Source organism: Cupressus sempervirens, chromosome 4, assembly GCF_028749045.1.
Source record: "Cupressus sempervirens isolate cs-2001-9-10 chromosome 4, ASM2874904v1, whole genome shotgun sequence".
NCBI classification, from domain to species: domain Eukaryota; kingdom Viridiplantae; phylum Streptophyta; class Pinopsida; order Cupressales; family Cupressaceae; genus Cupressus; species Cupressus sempervirens.
The window spans coordinates 596,762,405-596,784,670 of NC_143121.1; the positions used below are offsets into that span (position 1 = coordinate 596,762,405).

At 37.5% G+C, this 22,266-nt stretch overlaps 2 protein-coding genes across 3 annotated transcripts in view; both read left to right on the forward strand.

The window, feature by feature from the left end:
- The window catches only part of LOC149562621 (folate-sensitive fragile site protein), a 171,672-nt gene extending 153,059 nt beyond the window's left edge, over positions 1 to 18,613 (forward strand). For both annotated transcript variants that reach the window (XM_089826097.1, XM_089826096.1), the window contains exon 11: positions 18,203 to 18,613. In XM_089826097.1, coding sequence (XP_089682223.1) covers positions 18,203 to 18,294 — 92 coding nt within the window. In that variant the 3' untranslated portion in view covers positions 18,295 to 18,613. The remainder of the gene's footprint in view (positions 1 to 18,202) is intronic.
- On the forward strand, positions 10,305 to 13,479 carry LOC149562622 (uncharacterized). The gene is made up of 6 exons (XM_089824186.1): positions 10,305 to 11,390; positions 11,544 to 11,684; positions 11,796 to 11,954; positions 12,120 to 12,372; positions 12,651 to 13,020; positions 13,228 to 13,479. The coding sequence occupies exons 1-6, from the start codon at positions 10,305 to 10,307 to the stop codon at positions 13,472 to 13,474; spliced, it is 2,256 nt and encodes a 751-aa protein (XP_089680312.1). The 3' UTR covers positions 13,475 to 13,479.
- Positions 18,614 to 22,266: the final 3,653 nt, after the last annotated feature.

The following is a 22,266-nucleotide window of genomic DNA, read 5'->3' on the forward strand; positions in this document are numbered from 1 at the left end:
GTCAAATAATAGGAAGAGTGTTTAAATCTGCTAAAGATTAGAGATAGCATTTACAGAAGGAAGAAAGAGACCAGTCTCTTCCTTAAGGACATTTTTAGCTTTCCCACAGAAGGAAGAAAGGAAGACACTACTATCTCAAAGTGCAAAAGATTTTTTTGCTAAATCAATGCTAGAGATTTAATTGGTGCAGCATTCTTTTTTATTTTCTGATGTTCTGTTTGTTGAATTCTGTGGTAGCTGCGAGACATATCTTACCTATAATGTACAGATCTACCATTTTGATTCTGCCTTATGTCTTCTGTTTCTCTCTCCAAGTTCCTCATGCTGCTGCTATTCAATGTCTCTATTCAGCTGCTCCTGTTATGTTCTCAGTCTTTTCAGTATCTCCTTTTCTTTTGAAGGCTCATATGTTCGTCTCTAGTCTTATTGTGTTTCACATTTATGTGGCATGCTGAGTTGGAGGCTTTGTGTGTATTAGGCATCCTGTTACCTGGCATCCTGCATCTTGGCATCATAATCATAGTCATTGTGATTACATGGCATCCACATCGTCCTTGGTGGCACGTTGGTTATGCATGGTGTCGGTTTACACTTCGTATGTGCCATTAAATGTCAGAAGTGTAACAGCTGTTGCTTGGGCTTCATATTCACGTCTTCATTGCCAAGAGGTGGTTATGGTTATGGAAATAACTTCAGTTTCTGTCGTGTCGTTGCGTTGGTAATTATCATATTGTGTAATGAGACAAGTCTACAGACACTGCTCGGTGTCTGTTTTCTGGTTTATTGCCTTTGTTATGGAAGATAGTTGAATGGCTTCTATATCTCGAGCTTGTATGAGTTTTCTAGTACTGTCTCGTGCTTATTTTCTAAGCACCGTGAATGATTGCCAGTATTGTGATTGTTGTCTATGCTTGGTGAATGAGCGACAATATTGTTCAATCTATATTTCCTGTGTGTTGAGATTTTTGTGTTTGGTGTATTGCGACCTGCCTGTAGCGATACTCTGTTAATTCTTTATGAACTCTGATAAATGTGAGATCATTGAATAATGAGGACTTTGAAAGAGTCAGAGAACTTGTAATTTGTTTTGAGAAACTTAATAAAGGATCTATATTTCGGTGGGCTGGGTTTTTTTTCTTGACGAGGAGGGTGTTTCCTTAGGATAAATATTCTGTGTAATCTGATTGGTTTGAATTTGTGATTTCAATTGCTGCAATATATTTTTTTGGTTCTTGAATTTAATATGGCATCAGAGCATTTCTAAGGAAATGCTTAGGAAGCAGAAGTATTAAGTTTTTGTTTTATTTGCTCTACTTTCAGTTGATTATTTGCAGCAATCACCAATGGTAAATGGTTCAAAAGTTGAAGATAGATTAGATGGCTCTTCAAACTTCACTTCATGGAAGTCTAGGATTTTAATTGCACTTGAAATTAATGACCTTCTTGACCATGTGAGTTCTAATCCGACAGAACCTTTTGAAGAAGTTGATAAAGTTCAATGGAAAAAGAATAAGATCATGGCTAAGAAGATTCTGATTGATTTAATTAAGGATCGTCTAGTTCCCATTATTTCTAAGTTGAGTTCAACCAAAGAGATGTTTCAAACTCTGAAGGATTTGTATGAATTCAACAGTAGCTCTGAGATGTCAACTTTTGCATGTTAAAATGCCTAGAGGAGAATCAATAGTTTCATATTTTATGAAGATTATAGATTTAAAGGATCAACTTGTGCAATTGGAGAATCTTTTGTAAATAAATATTTGGTTATGATTGCTATGAATGACCTTCCCCATTCTTGGGAATCCTTCATTCAAGGTGTCAGTGGGAGAGATCTTAAATTTTACAGGTTGATAGCTAGAGGCAATGGACATAAAAATCATCATGAAGATGATCATATACTTGCTGCCCACACTTCAAAAGGAAAAGGGAAGAAATACGATTTCAAAAGATTCAGAGATAAGAACCTTGAGTCAGCTCCTGACTCAAAAAAAAAGTAGAGGGTTAAGATCTAGTGCTTCAAATGCGACAAATTTGGACACTTAGCTAAAAAATATGCAGTCCCTCCTGACACTTTTAGAGAGTGTAAGAGGCATCGCAAGTTTGCAGGTTATGTAGCTTTGACGAGTCACATTATAGCATTTGAGCTTTCTAGTGTTTAAGAAGCTTCAAATCAACAAGTGTGGAAGGATGCCGTGATGGAGGAGTATCAATCCATCATCAAAAATGATGTGTGGGACATTGTTCCAAGGAGCAAAGGCAAATCAATTGTTTTTTCTAAATGTTTGTTTAAGATTAAACATTCAGCTGATTGAAGTACAGAAAAACATTATGCCAAAAATTTGTAAGTAGAGATTTTTCACAAAAGGAAGGCATAGACTTTGAAGAGACTTTTGCACCATTAGCTCGTTACACTTCCATCATAACCATCATAGCTATTGCAGCAATGAATGGTTGGAAACTTCATTAAATGGTTGTGAAACAATCTTCTTAAAAGGGATTATTGAAGAGGAAGTATACATAGAGCAGCCAGGGGGCTTTGTGATTCAAGATAGGGAGTCACATGTATGCAGGCTAAAAAAGGTGTCATTTGGTCATAATAAAGCTCCCGTGCTTGGCATGAGAAAATTGATCGCTATCTTTTGAGTTTGGGCTTTCAAAAGAACAATGCTGATCCAAATTTATACTTCAAGGTATGTGATGACTAAGTGCTGTTTTTGGTGTTGTATGTTGATCTATTTGTCACTGGTAATGATGATCTCATTATCAAATGTAAGGAGTTAACTTGTAAATTTGAAATGAAAGCACTTGGTTTGTTGCACTAATTCCTTGGGCTTGAAGTATGACAAAAATCAAATGAAATCACATTGAGTCAAGGAAATATGCAATGGATATTTTGAAGAGATTTGACATGTTAGAATGTAAATCCATGATGACTCCTATGGAACTAAATCTGAAAAAGTTACATGAGGATGCAGCTGTTTTATATTTAGTTAATCCTACATGTACAAGCAAGTAATTGGCTCTTTAATGTATTTGGTTATTTCAACGGCTAATATATGTTATGCAGTAAATACACTGAGTTAGCTCATGTGTGAACCAAGGCAAATTCACTTTGTAACAGCCAAACACGTATTGAGATATGTCTTTAGTACAGTGGGATTTGGCTTGAGATTTTCTTCGTGTGTAGAGCTGAACCTGCAGGGGTTCTCTGATTCAGATTGCACAGGGTGTGTGCCCAACAGGAAGAACACTTCCAAATGTTTCATTTTAGGTTTAGCTATGATTTCCTAGTGCAACAAAAAACAATCTTGTGTTGCACAAAATACAGTTGAAGTAGAATATGTTGCAGTTTGTGTGGCTGCGTGGCTGCAAGAGAAGCTATGTGGCTTTGAAAATTTCTTACAAGTTTGTTTGGGTAACCGTTGGAACATACAGTGGTCATGTGTGATAACCAAAGCTATGGCTTTTGGTTAATCTAGTTTTTCATGATCGAACCAAACAAGTGAAAATTAAATATCATTACTTCAGAGATATGGTTCAAAGTAAAGCAGTGCTCAAGTTCATTTATCTAGAGGAGGAGACTACAAATATTCTCACAAAGCCACTTTCGAGGGTGAAGTTTTGTTACTTCTAGGATAAGCTTGGTATTGTGGAGATTGATGCTCTTGTTGAGAGAGAGTCTCAACTTAAGGAATTCTTTGCATATGATTAATGAGTTCTCTATGAAAGAAGTTCGAGGTGCAATCCCTTGTTAATGAGTTCTTTGCTAGAGAAGTTCGAGGTGAAATCCCTTTTTCCACCCTCTGGGAGTAGCCGTGGTAGAAGTCGTGTGTGACTCCATGACTTAATATGCTATTTTTCCGATTCGCCCTCTAGGAGTAGCTATGATTAATATTGTTATGCTGAGATAACTATGTTTTAATGAAAAAATGTATGCTGAGATTTTTTGTTGACATTATATTTGATTGCATCTATGTGCACTTGCCATGAGATAACACTCTGAAGATCTCTCTTGCTAAGAGGGAGCATTGAGTTATGTGGTAGTTCCGGGAGAGATATGACCTATAATGTACAACTCTGCAATTTTGGTTCCACCTAATTTCTTTTATTTCTCTCTCTAGGTTCCTTATTCTGTTTCTATTCAATGTCTCTGTTCAGCTGCTCTTGTTATCTTCTCCGTCTTTGCATTATCTCCTATTCTTTCAAAGGCTTATATGTTCATCTTTATTCTTATCATGTGTTACATTTATGTGGCATTATGAGTCAGAGGCTCTGTGTGTTGCAACATCATGTTACCTGACATCATGCATTTTGGCATCATAATCCTAGTCATTGTGATTACATGACATCCACATCCTCGGTGGTACAGTGGCTATTCATGGTGTCCGTTTACACTTTGTATGTGTCGTTAATGTATGAAGTGTGGGCTTCATATTCACCTCTTCATTGCCAAGAGGTGGTTAAGGTTTTCTGTAGATCTTTAGTGTTTGTTGTGTGTTGTTGTGTTGGTAATCATTGTATTGTGTAATGAGACAAGTCAATAGACACTGCTTGGTGTAAAAGCTGATCACATCAGTTTTTTTGTTTATTGCCTTTTTCATGACAAATAGTTATGTGTTTTATATCTCAAGCATGAATACATTTTCTAGGATTGTATCATGTGTATTTTCTGATCGCCATGAATGATTGTCAGTATGTCTATGCCCGGTGAATCAGCGACTAAATTGTTCTATCTATATTTCATGTATAAACTAGACTCTGAGTTTTTTGTGTTAGGTGTATTATGAGCTGCTTCTACCAATAATTGTTTACTTTATGAACTCTGATCAATGCGAGATCATTGAGTTTGGAAGACTTTGAAAGAGGCAGAGATTGGTTGGCTGGGTTGTTTCCCTTGATGAAGAGGGTTTTTCCCAAGACAAATGCTTTGTGTAATCTGATTGATTTGAATTACTGCAATATTTATTGTTGTTTCTTGAATTTAACATTGTTGACTTAATTCATGGTTAAATAATAATTTTATTTGCCTTCCTAATGAACTTAAATGGCTCTCTGTCCCCTGCAAGGACCTTCATTAATTTCTTTTATTTCTCTGATTGCAGACTGATACCTTCTGGTTTCCTTTACATTTCTCCATATTTCTAATTGATGATCTCTCAAAGTTAAAATTATGTATGTATGTATATAGCTTTTTATTCTAAGAGTCGTGTGTATTATATTAATAATATAGATAAAATCAATTAGTTTTCTTATTATAATATTTAATTCTCAGATTAATATATTATGCAATATCATTATATGATAATAAATTTTACTATAACGTTATTGATATTATATTATTATTACTATTATATTTAGTTAATATTATGGATCTTATTTTGATGGGGATATCACAGTCCTCGCCCTCTCAGATTTTGCTTGTTGAGCAAAAATCATTTATACACAACCTTTGTTGTAAAACCATCATACAAAGCATATAATTGGATGCAAGATGATTTTAGTATACATCATAATGCATGAAAACACAAGTCATACACAAAGTAGACATATGGATGCATGAAAACACGAAGCAAACACATGAAAACATGAAGAAAACACATGAATGCATGAAGACACAATGCAGACATATAGTGCATGCATTCTTGATTGATGCCTCACTATTTGCAACAAACTAGGGTTAAGGAAAAGATTTAGAAAAAAATATTTCTTCAATAGAATCCTGCAACCACAAGTGATCATTAGCACATGTGTTTATAAGTTTCAAGAAAATGTGAGTCGATAATTTATTGCAAGTTGATCCCATGCTAAGTCCAAGAGCAAAAATTTGCCCACCTTCGCCTCAGTAGTGGTGTTTATGCATCCACATGAGGTAGCTTACTTAGCGGGATGCTTGTTTTGTTTTGTGCTTATTATCATTCTTAGTCAAGAATAATACCTAGAATATAACTAGATTGCTTAGGCATCAAACTCAACAATCTCTCTCAAGGTTTCTTGAGGATCCAAGCCCTTAATCCCATCTTGAACAAGTCCTCAAGGCAACTTCATCCCATCTTGGACAAGCCTCAAAGCATCTTATAGTGATGTTGATCCTTGCCATTTTCGAACAATTGACTGGTTGGATTTACACTAGCCTCTCCTTGAATACACCTTTGTTCTCTCTCCTAAGTCTACCCTTACAGGTAACTAATACACTATATGTGTATTGAAAAGGTCATGTTATTCTAGTTTTAACTCTGGTCTAGAAGGAACACTAAGATGCAATAGGTCACTTTGACACCAAACTCAACGGTCTTCCTCAAGGTTTTTGTGGATCCAAGCCCTTAATCCATCTTGAAATGACCTCAAGGCAACTTGATTCCATCTTGGTCAATCCTCAAGGCATCTTATAGGGATGCTGATCCTTACCCATCTTGGATAACTCGTTGGTTGGATTTATTGGATTCATACAAGCCTTCCCTGCATTGTATCTCTATCTATTCCTTCTAGCCTAGATTTTACAATGGGACTTATCATGGATATTATTTAAATGAATTTATTCGAATCATTATAATGGATAATATGCTTACCTTCAAAGATGAAGTCTTGTTCTACTAACAAAATGTTTGTTTCGTATCTATTTTGCTGATGTTCCATTATTTATATGAAAATAAACAAATATATTCCTTCAAGTTAATCTATATCAAGATCTGCTTATTTCTCTTGAATAAGTTCTTGCAATGTCTCTTTCATGTGGATCATTTAGGGCTTGACTAATTTCTAGTTCTGTGATTTTCAATAACTAACAACCCTCTTGTGCGAAAATCTTTCATATATGTTGTAAATGTTGGTATTGAATCGGATAATTATACATAGTATTAACATACTTTGTCAAATGAACTAAACAGTTGAGGAATTGATTAATGACAATGGTTTGATATTATTGAAGACTGATTTGCAGCAGTTATATCTTTAACTATATTATGAATAGGTGGTTTGATCTCTATCTAATCAGTTGGGTTGTTAATAGTATAATCACTTGAGAGGGTTCAACTTTGTCTAACCACTTTAATATGACTCTTCACTCTGGAGTTCTATGAACAATTGGTGATGTATCATAATCTCTCTATTTTGATCCGATGGTGGACACATCATGAGGTTATCGACTGATGATTCTTTGATATGACTAGGGCCCCCCTTTTCCCTAGTTTGATTTGTTTCTAAATATCATTAAGTATTTTCTTTTTGTTGTAAATGACAGATGCTATGATCCCAATAGATTGACAAATCTGTTTATTCTCCTTCTACCAAAAATGCCCCTTGTTTGCCTAATGGTTGAGCATCTCCATTTGAGACACATAGAAATTTGAAGATCATTAGAGATTACTGCATAATTTGCCAATTCTTCCATAGGCCTACACTGTTTCATTGTGCGTTTCATAATATCCTGATCCATGATTAGTGTTGACTTAAATAGTTTCTTTTTCTTAAATCTGGAGCTTGTTCTTGAGCTAATTTACCCCTCAAAATATTAAGAAAAAAAGAAAACAATTGGCGTATGACCTTTTACATCAGAAAATGGCCATATATATATATATATATATATATATATATGAGTTATAAGTGCAATGTCTATTTTCGGACCTGCAACCTGGTGCATTCCTCTGTTCTTTGATTGGATGCCCATGAAATTGAAGCACCCCTTTAAAAATACATTTCTTATATCTCCCCTGTTTTTCTTCGATGATTTCTGCATTACTGTGTATCATCGACTCTAGTAGATATCTGTCATCTATCGAGATCCTTTCTTATCATTCTTTCTCCTAACTTGTTGATGTTAAAGAATGCTCGCATGCTCATTGTCAGAGATTATTATAACAGTGGAGTCTTCTTTCATCAACAGTGCTTACTGCTTGTCCACTGAACACTTGCTTGCACCTCTTGGGTTCTATTATTCCATATGACATTCGTGCAAAACAGATGCACTTCCGGCTCATGATTCTACACTTATGATATCTAATCATAATTCAACCAATTGGCCTTCATCTTTATTCGTTCTTTTAACATTATCAGATTTCCACAATCCATTTGTAAAATAAAATAAATTGTTTTTTGGATTCAATTGTGTGTTTTTTTTACCATCAACATTTTGGATCATACTACATGATCCATCATTAGGATGAGAGAGTGCAGGATAGTAAAGATATGCAGGCTGAACCTTTCTCAACAGCTATAAGAAGAGAAGGGAGAGCACGCACAATCATGCAAAGAATAAAAGAACAATAAGTGAAATGTACACCACCCAATAAAATAAAAATGAGACATGAAAGATAAAGGACAAAAAGGAATAAAATATATAAATGGAAAAAGAAAAACGCCTCAAAAAAGAACCAAGGTGACAAAATTAAGAAATTAGAAAGAACCAAAAATCAAACTTAAGAAGACCACACTAACTCAAAGAGAGTAACACATCTTCTACAATTTGTGCCATGGCGAGTGAGAGCGAAGGGAGCGGTGTTTTTCAAAATTTGAATTCAGGTAAGGGCGGGATTCTGCAGGAATGTTGGGATCGGATCCTTGGTCTGGAACATGGGTCGCAGGCTGGGGACGGTTAGGCATCTTCTGGCACTGGGGACCAGTTAGAGATTGTGGATGGGGACCCAGTTATCCCCCCCAAGGAGGTGGTCAAGATTCCTCCGCTTCCCAAAGCAGACCTGCCAACAAAATGGTCTTCTTTATTTGTGGTCAAACCATCAGGTAAGTCATCTATCCCGCCTGATAATACTCTTCCTGAATCTAAGAAAGGTACCTGTGCTATTGCCATCCCCGACGAAATTGTGGATCATAGCATTCGATCCATGGCCTCTACTCTGGTTGGAAAATTTTTGGGGCGGAGACCTAACATAGACGATGTAAGGTCCTTCATCAAGAAGAAATGGGCTTTGAAAGGTCAAGTCTCAGTCACGGTAATGGCGAAGGGTTTCTTGTCTTTTGCTTTTTCATGCATGGAAGATTTGTCTAGCATCCTCTATGAGGGATAGTGGGCTATTGGTCGCTCCACCCTGGTGCTCCAGAAGTGGACCTCCAATCTGAACTTGAACGACTCTTTTTTTGTCCAACCCCCTCTCTGGGTTAGATTACCCGAGTTGCCTTTAGAATTTTGGAACCAAGATGTTTTTGTGGGGCTTGCGAGGACTTTTGGTGAACTCCTATCAATGGATCCGATCACTGCCTCCAAGCGCCGCCTCAACTATGCTTGCATCTATATAGGATTCAGGGAAGGCACAAACATGCCTGTGTGTGTGGCCTTTCATTCTAAACTTGGAGTACACATTGAGAAATTGATTTATGAAACTATTCCTTTCGCAGGTCACAAGGCCAACCAATGCCCTAAGGTGGTCAAGTAGAAGACGATGGTCCCTGTTACCTCGGACAATTCTAAGAAGCTTCCTCCTCCCCCTCGCTCAGCAGCCAAGGGGAAGAAGAAACTGATCTGGAGGCGTAAACCCTCTAGGTCTTCAGAGACGCGGATCAGCAAGGAAGTTAAGCAAAATACCCCTAGGCAGATTGATACCATTTTGGAGGATCAAGCCCACATTGAACCCCTCAATGTTGATCCTGTTGCGGAATCCCTTGATGCAGAGGAAGGTCCGGAGGTGGTAGGGCTAGAGCAGAATGGCTAGAGGCAGGAGACACCTTGCTCTAAAGAGAACGATGGTCAGAGGTCTGAGTCCCCCTATTCAAACGGTAGGCTGGACTCTCCTCAGAAGATCTCCCCGAGGTCCAAGGTCCCCCTGACCCGACCTCTAGGTCCGGGTTTTGATCAGGCGGAGACTATCCCAGCTCTTAAAGGCTTGGAGGCAAAGCTCCTTCAACTTATCAACAACTCTTCCCTTGACCAGGTTGCTCATTGGGAAGAGTGGATAGACAACTACTCTCTAGACAGTCTAGATGGCTGGTGTATGAAAAAAAAAATATCATAAGAAGTACCAACCTCGTGACCTCCCCCCTTTGTCCCCAGTGACAACCAAGAGCAAGGTAAAGGTTGATGTTGGGGTAACTCCCAAGCAACCTGGTAGGAAGAAATCCAACCAGCTATTGCAAGAAGAAACCAAAAGAAACTTGGCAGATGGGAGCCAGAGAACCATCAAGGAATTCTCAGGAAGTAAGAAATGAAGGTCATTTCTTGGAACATTAGCGGCCTCAATGGGGCTCATAAACAGGAACTTATCCGAAATTTGATTAGAGATCAAAGACCTGATTTTTTGCAGATCTAGGAAACTAAAATGAAAAGGGATTTGGTAAACAAGATTTCCTTTAGTAAATCCATGAACAGTGAAGCCATGGATTCGGAAGGTGCCTCAGGAGGGGTGATGATTCTTTATAATAGTAGGGCGTTCGAGATTTCCCCCATTTTTGTTGTAGAGAATGCTCTCCTTTGCAAGGTGTCCCATATCCACAGTGATGACTCTTGGTTCATTTTAAACCTGTATGCCCCTAATACAAAAAGGGAAAGGAAAGCTTTCTGGGACAAGATCTCAGTGTTCTTTGCCAACTACAAAATTAACAAAGGGACAATTATGGGAGATTTTAATTCTCCTCTCACAGATGGCAAAAAAAGCAGAGGTCTTGCCCTGGATCAGGATAGCAAGCTCGACCTCTCCAACTTCATCCTCAACCTAGCTTTCATGGATCTGGACCTCTTGGGGGGAAGATTCACTTGGTCTAACAGAAGAGTTGGTGGGGAATGCATCCAGGTCTGTCTTGACAGAGCTCTCATCTCTCCTGGGTGGCTACAAACTCACTCTTGTAGACTCTCCCTTCTCCCTAGAGTTGGCTCTGACCACTCTCCTATTTCTCTCTCTGTTAGCTCCTTGGTTGTCAAAAGGACTTTCCCCTTCCGTTTTGAGAAAATGTGGATTTCCCACTCGGATCTGGAATCTAAGATAACTTCCTGGTGGAATATTGAGGTTGAAGGCACTGCAATGTTCAGGGTTGGAAACATTAAAGTTTGGAACAAGTCCGACTTTGGTCACATTTTCCAGGATAAAGATGAAAAGACAGACCAGCTCTGTATCATTCAGGAAGAAATTCAGCACAATGGATATAATGACAAGAACAGGCAGGAAGAACGGGCCATCCTCTCTGACCTCCACAACATAATATCTAAGCAAGAACATTATTGGAAACAAAGATCTAGAGTCAGCTGGTTGAAAGAAGGTGACCAGAACTCTCATTTCTTCCATTTGACCAAGCTCAAACATCGCGCAAACAACAGGATCGCAAGCATTAAGAAATGCCAGGACCTTCTATCCAAGGAAGATGAGATTGCAGATGAAGTTGTTCAGTTCTTCTCATCCCTCCTTTCCAAGGATCCCTCTCTGTCAGTGATTGATCAAGCTGACATTCTGTCGGCAATCCCTTCCTTGTTGCAACCGCACCACAATTCTATGCCGAAAGCTATCCCCTCCTAGGAGGAAATCTTCCAGGGTCTCAACTCTCTTTCGGGGGACAAAGCTCCTGGCCCTGACGGTTTCCCGACTTTCTTTTTTCAAACCTATTGGGAGGTGGTCAAAAGGGACGTTACTAAGGCTGTCCAAGAATTCTTTGGGGCCAAAAATCTTTTGAAAGAGCTCAACGCCACTTTCTTGGTTCTCATTCCTAAGATTCTGGGGGCTAATACGCTGGACAAGTTCAGGCCTATTAGTGTATGCAATTCTTTTTACAAAATAATCTCTAAGGTTCTCACTACTAGACTCCTCAGCATTCTCCCCCTGATTATCTCCTCTCAGTAGACTGGTTTTGTCCCTGGTAGGCAGATTCTCGACTCTATTGTCACGGTTCATGAGGTCATCCACTCTCTGGAAGCTGGCAAGAAGGAAGGCTTTTTGCTTAAGTTGGATATGTCTAAAGCCTATGACAGGATGGATTGGAATTTTCTCATGGCTGTCCTTCAAGCGTTTGGTTTTGATGCTCAGGTATGCAAGATTATCTCTCAACTTGTCTCCTCTCCGTCTTTATCTGTTTTGGTTAATGGCTCCCCCTCTCATTTCTTCTTCCCCTCGAGAGGACTGAGGCAAGGTGACCCCATCTCCCCTGTTCTCTTTATCATTCTGGCTAAATGCCTGGGAAGACTCATCTAGAGGAAATGTCAGGACAGGAGTCTGCAGGGTCTCAAGCCCTCTTCGGGCCCCTCAACCTTCTCTCACCAGCAATTCGTGGATGACACCATCTTGGGGGGAGAAGCTTCTATTCGTGAAGCCAGAGCTTTCAAGGGCATTCTGAATACCTACACCAGGGGTTCAGGCCAAGCTATTAACTGGGAGAAGAGCTCGATTTTCTTCATCAACACCCCTTTGGAGAGACAGAGGAAAATTGCTCGAATTTTGGGAAGCGGCATTGGATCCCTGCCAGCGAACTATCTTGGCTTGCCCTTGGGCTCCAGACCCCCGGACTCCTTCTGGAATAGCATCATTGATAGATTCAATAAGAAACTTGCTGGATGGAAAGGGGCCACCCTTAGCCAAGTTGGCAAGTGTACCCTGGTGAAATCCATTTTCCAGAACCTCCCCACTTATGCTTTAAGCCTCTTTGGAATCCTTGCCAAACATGCGGATAGAATGGAGAAGATTCAGAGGGACTTCCTCTGGTCAGGGGCTAATAACCATAATGATATCACATTGTTGCTTGGGACCTCGTTTGTCTCCCAAAATGCTATGGAGGTCTAGGAATTAGAAAGATTAAACACCTCAACAACGCCCTTTTGGCCAAACAATTATGGTGTATCTTTCAAAGCACAGGTGTTTGGAGGGATATCCTGACCGAGAAATATTTGAGAAGACAATCCTTTAACTTCCTGATAAAAGAGACCGAGATTTCCCAGGGATCCTATATCTGGAATGGGATCTCAAAGGCTAGACCCCTGGCCAAGTCAAAGGCCAAATGGAAAGTTGGCAAAGGTGATAATATCTTATTCTGGCAGGACAACTGGACTAGTCAGGGACCTGTTATCAACCACCCCATTTATGGAAGATGGGCAGAACAGTGCATTAAAAGTTATGGTATGCAAATCAATGATTATAGAACTGGTCAAGGTTGGCAGGACCTCTTTGAGCTATCCCCGAACCTTATCCCTCTGATGACTTTGCTGAATGCCACCCCCATCAACAACAACAGGGACTTTGTCATTTGGGGTGATAACTCGGATGGGCTTTTCTCTGTTGCCTCTGGCTATTTCTCTTTATAGGCTAGAATGGAGAAGCCATTGTGGGCCAATGCCTGGATTTTTGGCCTTATTCCCAAAATTAATATCGTTTTCTGGCTACTATTGCAAGACAAAATTCTTACCTTGGACAATTTAGCCAAGAAAAGCCAATTCATCCCCAATAGGTGCAGCCTTTGCAAGCTTAACCTGGAATCGGTAAATCACCTATTCATCCTCTGCCCCTATTCCTCTAAGGTGTGGAATCTTCTAACCAGGGATCTTGGTTTCAGCTAGTGCCCCCCTGCCAACATCCAGGACTTCTTCAGCCAGTGGAGAAGCCACCACTCTGTTTTGGATACTCAGCTTTTTAGCTCCTGGATTCTCCCACACTTTTGCTGGGGAATCTGGAAAGAGCGCAACAACCGAATCTTCAGAGGCAGAGAGGCTCCTGAGTTCATAATTGCAGAGAAAATTGAAGGTCTAACTATGGAGAACTTTGCCATTACTAAGGGAGGAAACATCAAGGAAGGAGGGAACAGTAAAGCCAAGAAGGAAGACAGGGACAAGAGAAGATAGGAAGCAAGATGGTCCTTCCCTCTTGAGGACTGGCACAAAGCCAACTTTGATGGGGCGGCTAAGGGGAATCTCGGACTGCCCGGTAGCGGTGGCAACAGTAGAAATTGTTTGGGAGGAGGAATTGCAGCTGTTTCTTTCCCTCTTGGTCACCAGACCAATCACTTTGCTGAAGCCAGTGCGGCCAGACAGATTGTTAAGCTAGCCTTGGCTTCCGGGATCAAGAGCCTGTGACTTGAGGGCGACTCCCTAAACATTATCAATTGTATCAAAGGACATGCCTCGCCCTCTTGGACGATTGCTCACGTCATTGAGGACCTTAGATCTAACTTGGGAAAGTTCAAAAGGACTTTCATTAGCCACACTTACCGAGAAGCCAACTCGGTTGCTAACTGGTTCGCCAATGATGCCGTTACCAGAAACTCGGTGATGACATGGATGAACGAAGATGAAATCCCAGCAGCGGCGATTGAGTTACTTCGGTAGGATCAAATCCAGGGTACTAATATCACCCCTTTTTAATTATGGAAAGATACGCCATATCGCACGTCGGAAGGGGTGTAATTAGAAGTCATGTAGAGCTCTTTTCAAGTCATAATCACGTGTATAGATGGCACGCTTTGAGGGCTGGCGTGAACAAAACCACCAAAAATCGTAATTACGTTTTTGTTTTCAGTGTCTCAAGGAAAACTGAGCTCAACATTTCTTCTAGAGGAATAGGGTTTACAAAGCCGAAGTTCGCCATGGTAGGGGAAAGGATCAAAAGAGAGCCTTGGGGGGAAACGGAGAATTGGAAGGGGAAGGAGAAGGTTTGGCACAAGCTCGAAAAAGGGGGTATTACTAGGTTTAAGGAGAAGCTTCATGGCTTCGACGCTGGGGTTACCAAGGGAATGGTGAAAACATGGAACGATGGGAAAGTCAAAATAGATGGTGTCACCCACCAAATCACTGAGGGCTTGATAGCGGAGGTGACGGAAATCCCTTAGGTTGGCATAAACTTCTTTAGGGATAAAAAGATGTCGGCCAATGCTGTTAGCGAATTTGTCAAGGACGATGCTGAGAGGAACAATCTTATCAAGATTGACACTTACTATGAGATGGAGTCCATCAAAAAATTATGGAGGTATGTTCTCAGGATTCTCATTGAGTATATCACTCTTGACTCCAGGTTCGATTGGATAAGAACGCACCTTTTTGTGTTGCTAAACGACTTTAGGCATGCTGTTAAAATTTCCTTTCCTTTCTTTCTTTTCACCTCCATGTCCAAGAATATTGAGGGTCTTAAGAGAAAACCCATCACTAATCTTGCCCTCCACGAAGGCCTTCTCCTCTTGGTTTATGAGTTTTTGAAAACTCAAACCAGGGGAAAATCCCTCGGTGACCCGAGTAATGCTTCGGAGGACATTGCCAATTCGGACTCTGAGGATGTTCAAGTTGTTAAATTTGAGGATGGGGATTATTCCACCAAAGCCATCTTTGCTGCCTGCAACCCCTGCTTTCCTAGCAGAAAGAGCCCTAGAGGTCTCCCCCCCATTCTTCCCAAGCTTGAGCCCCAAGAGGAGAAAGAAGACAATGAAGAAGAAGAGGAGACTGAGACTGAGTCTGAGGATGAGGACAAGGCGAAGGGGAAGGACACTGTGAAGGATAAGGAAAAGGGGTGGGAGAGAGACAGGGAGGAAGTAACCCTCGATACCCTCGATGCTCCCCCGGATAACCCCAGAAAAAGAAAAGCGGACCAAGCCTTGCTTCAGGAAGACCCCATCGTCCTGACCTCCAAGACCCCTGGTCCTGTCTCGCCCTCTTCCCTGCCTGAGGAGAAGACTGTGGAAAAAAGTGGGGAGATGATAAGAAAGGATAGGAGGAGGGCTTGGAGGAATTTTAACATGGATACTGCTAGGTTGGGAATTGTTAGAGAGCCAATGAACATCCAGGTGACGGAGGACCTCGATGGCAGAACCCATTATGATGAGCTTATCGACCTCGCTCTTCTAGTCTTGTCTGATAACACGCGGGAATCTGGCTTCGACCTTCTAAGCAACGCGAAGAACAGCTTGATAGATAACTTCCGATCTATCAAATGGATGTTTCAGGAAATCGAAGCTCTTAGGGAAAAGATTATCCAAGATAGCAGCTAGAGCCCCTGCAGAGTCCAGGAGAACACCGGAAGGATGAACGACTAGGATGACAGCTAGAAGCATTGCAGCGGCCAGGACTCTAGAAATGATCAGGAGGATAGATTTTCCCTGGTTGAACAAAAAGTCCAGAGTTTAGACAACATCATCTAGATTCTAACTAATCAAATTGTGGACACTCTGCACACTTTGAATGAGAACATTGTCAACCTGGGGGATACTCTTATGAGAGTTGGCATCGGGGGGAACACGGGGAAGCTGACCAACCAGAACATTGTCAAGGAAGAGGCCGATCTGAATGCTGGCAGGGACCAGGTGGATCATTTGGACCAGGAGGAAGCCCAAAACATTAACCAGGATGGAGCGGACAACCAGAAGGATAATGAAGCTGCAGAAACTTTGCAGGATCTGGAGAAGGAGAACCATTAGGTTTTGTTTTCCTTGTCGGTCTGGCGGTTGGCTTTTGCCTCTTGGCCTCTGGCCTTTTGTTTCTTTTTGGCTGTTGGTTGCTGTTTCGTGTTTTGCTGGACTATAATGTCTTAATTTTTATGCTGTATAACTTTTGGGTTTCAGGTCCCTATAAAACCTGTTTTTCTTAATAAAAAACAATTACACTAAAAGAAAGTAGACATATATACAAATGTGTGAGTGTATATACATGTGTGTGTATCTGTATGTACTGTCCTAAAAATTCTCCGATGTTTTATTTTTGTTGCATATACACTGCTCTTTCTCACCTTAAAAATAGATATTTGAATATCACATTTTCTAACATTTTTTTTATGTAAGTTTCAACCAGGCTCTCAGGAATATGTTCTGATACCAATTGCAATGCCCCCTGCTAGGACCTTCACCGATTTCTTTTATTTTTCTGATTGCAGACTGGTCCCTCTTGGTTTCCTTTACATTTCTTTATATTTCTGATTGATGATCTCTCAATGATATATATAGTTTTTTCATTCTAAGAATCACGTCTTTTCATAAATGATAATTATATTATATCGATAATATAATCATATTAATGATTATATTAATAACATATATTATATTAATAATATAGATTATAACAATTATATTTCTTATTATATTACATAATATATTTATTTTATAAGTTTAAATTAGCAATCTAAATATTATATTTTATTGCTTAATATAATATTTAATTCATATATTAATATATTATGTGATATTATAATATGATAATAAATTATATGATAATATGATAATTTGATTTCATGTCAGAATAAAATTGTTCAATTGTCAAAGCCACATTTTGGGACTTGGGGTGTTTTTCGTATGACCTATTTGCGGACCTTTCTTTTGCAACACTATGACCTCGTTTGCTGTTTCTAGTAAGTCACTATTCAAGCTTCTCGCCCTGAAGTCTTTAGATTGCAGTATTCCTTTGAGGGTGTGCCAAAATTCTTGTTTTCAACACTCTTTCTTCCAATTCCAGGTATCCTCCAAAGTCTGTTTTCGGTTTTTTGAACAGCCGAATTTTACAAGATACAGCTTTCTGAAATAAATCTTGGAAATGAAATGTTCGTTTTATGCTTACAAAGCGAAGGCAATACATTTTAAGCATTTGAAACCATGACTTGCTAAAATAGTAAAATGGGTTTTAGTAAAATCAGAAGTACTTCCGGGGTGATAAAAACGAAAAGATGGTCCAAAGGCATCATTAACTTAAAAGTCAAACTAACAAAAAAGTTAATAGCAGAAATGAAAATGCTTTTCAAAAACTTAAAAAGAAATACAACTGTAGAAATGGGTAACTTGAAGTATGTTTAATTAAGACATTGAAGTTGCTTGTCGAGACAATTTTAATGATCTAAAAAAACTATAAATGTTCAGTTTTGAAAGTACAGGGAAACTTAAACGTCGTCTAAATAAGTTTTATGATTTCAGATTTCAAAATTGAAAAAAGAGGCGCCCTGTCTTAAAAGTAGGATTGCATCATATACTACTGAAATTTTATTCTAATTCATACCTTTGCACTATCAAAAGAATCTATCTCATTGAGAATAACATTATTGAACGGGAAAAATGAATCCAAAAAATCCTTAAGTTAGGTTTTGCTAGTTTTACTAAACACTTCTCTATATTATTTTCATAAATGCTTCAACTTTAAAATAGTATATTTAGGTTTTACTAATTTTACTAAACACTTTTATATTATTTCTATAAATACTTCAACTTTAAATTATTTTATTATGAATTAGAAAAGGAATGAGTTAGGGAGTCCAAAAATACATTAGATTTGTATTATGGCTTTTCGTTGTTTGCAGCATGCCTTTTATTTAATAAATATTTGTAGGTATTAGAAGCTCTACCACAAATCTCAGAGACAGAAAAGACTTGGACGCTGGTGCAGAGTTTGAAGAATATTTTGAAGGGATGTTTAGTTGAGCTTAAACATTATCAATTCAAGGGTGACAACATGCATTTCCCCCTGTTCTAAGATGTATATATTACCTTTCAAATCATAGGGAAAAACAAATATTTACTTAGCTCCATGGATGTGTATATTCCTTCCTTTTTTCCATGCATGTATATATATAATTCATCAAAATACTATTTATTATATGGTCATGGTAATAATCTTTAATTGACAGTGCTGAAATTTGACAGCCATTGTACAAATCATCTTGTTATGTCTAAAGGGATCATATCATATTAACATGTATTGTTTTTAAGTAATCTAACATCATCAGATTTTTTTTGGGTAGGTAATGGGCTCAAACCTAGAGATTATTTTTATTATTTATTTATTGTTATTTATTTAGATTAACTATTATTGTGTGTTAAGTTCGAACCCTCTTCAATGAGAGGCTCACAATTTAACTGTTGCATTATAGGCTCTTGCCTTCCAACATTAGAAATTTACTCTTTTAGATTACCAATAAAAAGTATGATAAACATGTTTCTCTATAATTTTGCAAGTTTTATCATTTGTAGTATTTTATTGTTGGTAGATAGTATCTTTTTCATCTTTTTCGGCCCCAATTGGTACATCTATTTCTTATAAATGTGTGCACTTGATGTTATGTAATTGGTAATGAAAATCAAAAAATATATTTTTGTTCACCAATGCTTTCTTCGTAAGATTATTAAATGGGATATCATTTGTTGATATAACTTTATTTGATCAATTGATATTATTGTCTCTGCTTCAATTTATAAAAGCATTTATCATACATCTATTTCATTTGTCATAATGCTGAATTTAGGGGGTGCACTTGAAAATTTCCTATGTTAATATGCATGTGCAATTAGCCAGTTTATGTTGTGCTTTTTCTCTAAAAGAAATATTTAAAATAAAAAGTTATCTATTAAGTGGAACATTGAATGTTTCTTCTCTTAAATATTAGTTAATCAAAGATATTATTTATCACTCCTTTATAGATTTTATTTAGAGTTAATCTTTACTAATTAGATGATCTTATTTGTACTAATTACACATGACATATATTCCTAATATATTGTAAGAATCGACTCTTTTAAACTTGTTAAAATATATCTAATTATAAATTATTGACCTCAAACAAAACAAATTGTCTCATACATTTCTTTATCACATAAAAGTATTTCTTTCTTAAATACCAACAAATAATTTATCCATGGTAGAATGAATATTTAAAGTGCTTTATAGATGTCAATTCTTGGAATTGAGAACATATAAATTTTTTTATTAGTTCCTGCGATTTCATGGCAAAGAATTGTTGCCTAGGCTATGCTATTACATAAACCATTATTAACATTTTAAAATATAACCAATGACATTGTATTATTTTCCAGCATGTATGGTAATATGCATTGTCCTCTATGAGAAGATGCTTGATATTTACCTGTCCTCTTACTAATTTTAGTAGTGTCACATTTTTTATGGCCATCTTGTAGGCTAACACAACTATCTACGCACAAAAATATGTGATTACCAAAATGACCTTGTTGGGATGAGCATTTTGTTGGGTGACAACAACTGGTGTACTAGTGAGAGACCATGCAATACATATGCATTGATCCTAGTTTCTTTTGTAGAGGGCATCTAGATTCTTCTGAACATAAATGGCCTTAATAGTTGGCTTTTTTGCATGCTCTCTCTCCATGCAGGAGAGCCATGTGCTAAGATGTGTAGGTGTAATACATTGATTTTGGTTACAAACCATTCAACCATAACAAATAGTTATCCCATTTCTTTTGGCAGTTGTTTGATAGATTTCGATGGTCACAAGTTGAGCCTTTTAAAAAAAAACTAAACTTGCTTGTGGAAGCTAAGGAGACTATACAATTACCAACTCAGAAGATTTAGGTCATCCTGGGCACCTTGTACACATTCTCCAGGTATGACACCAAATGATATTTCACTTCCCACAACATTTCTAAAACAATAATGCTTTGTTCTCTTAATATTAATGGTTTGCAATATGAGTACCTCTTTTTGAATCAAGGGTTTCTAGTTTATCTAGTTTGTGATTTGTCTTTAATTTATAAAACATAGTGTTTGATATGATTTATTTGTCCTTGTTATTGTTTATTAGTTTGAATATATGCACAAGAATAACACAAATTTCTCATATTCACATCGATGAATCGGGCTATAATTGTGCACCCTTGTGAGTTCAGATTATTTGGATTAACATCATTGATCATGGCTTCTTCTATACTTATCACATTTTCTACCATTGTTGTTATTAAGTTAATCCAAGATTTGCATAAAAGATATCCCAAACTACCTGGAAAAAAATACTCCAAATTTGTCTAATAGAATTTGACTTCTCACGCATATTGTTGATATGTATGCTAAAATGATTTTATTTGGCTGAACTAGAGGTATATAGAGAGGTGGGTCTTGCTCCTAGCCTTCTCCCATGACTCTGCAAACTCCTAAGAACATTATAACTACTGAGGCTACTCATAATATGTTAATTACAATATAGGTGGAGAAGTGTCTAAGTGTTAATTTCTTGGGTGCAGATTTATGGTTATTACTCCTAATCCTCTCTGCAACACATACAATGCGATAACAAGCCCATTTCAGATACAATTGCTTCCCCAACTAATATGATTGAATTGATTTTTGAGTTAAACTTCTTGAGCAACTATGTATGAGGAACTTCAGGTTTTGTAATCCCAAGATCCCCTGGCATACTTATATCTGAGGGCACAAAAGCTTGACTTTCTTTTTGTTCTACAATTGCTAGTGTTTTTTCACCCCAAATTGTTTTGTTCTATCAAGCAACTTTCTTGAGGCATAACTTCTTCAATTGAGCCATTAGAATTGGATATTTCACTTTGATTTGCCAGCTTAGAGATCATAAGGCTATCCCAACTTTATCTTCACTTCACGATCACAAATAGTAGCATTATTGTTAGTGGATGTTTGAGATTATATATTTTGTTCTAGTTTATCACTATGATGAATTTTATTGCTTTGTAACTCTGGAATGCCAACTTCATATGTACAATACAATAAGGTCCCATAAGAAAGAAGACCAACATCCAGGAAAATCAAAGAAAATTTTATTGGCTCAACATTTCACTTTGTAAAAAGAAACTCTAAAACTATTATTATTATATATTGGTAAAAGCACAAACCTATGTCACCTTTTACAAAGGAAAGTGATATTATAATTTAAACTCTTCAACTTTAATGACATAAAAGTGGCATTTGTGTTTAGAATTTGAAGACGATGTAAACTAATAAAATGTGTAAAATTGGATGAAGTTTTATGTCTGTAATTTTTAAAAAAAAATTTGAGTGAAAATTTTATTTATTTTTGAATTTTTAAAGTCTTTTTTTTTGAAAATTTTAAAAAATGGCTGAAAATATAGAGTTTTTTTCCCGTCAAACAAATATATGCAAATGATCATATTTTGCTCTGACTATGGAATATGTTAGAGCTGACATGTATACCTAGTGCACCAAAAAAGAAAAATTGAAATTAAGCTATTATTTTTCAAGTTATAATTGGTCAAAGTCAAAGTTATCAGAAATTGACAATTTTTTTCTCTTGTCAAACTTTGTCTATCAATTCTACATATTTTTTTAAAATAAAATACATATTCTTGAAGAAGACTCTCTCCTCTAGTGTAGCATTAAAAATTAATAATTTTTGAACATGATTTACTATTTTTTTTTCTATTTTTGAATAGACATCTTCTTGTATCTTAAAATACCTACTTGTAATATTTTCAAAATATAACATGTTATCCATAATTGAAATAATAATTTTTTTATATGATCATAATCTTGACTCTGAGACTTACAAAAGTATATTTTTAGTTTTTAAAAAAATTTCATTTTAGCAAGTCAAATTGGACTTCAAAGTGAGATGTTTACAAAAGTTCTTATTTTTACTTGTGTGGCTACCACTTAGG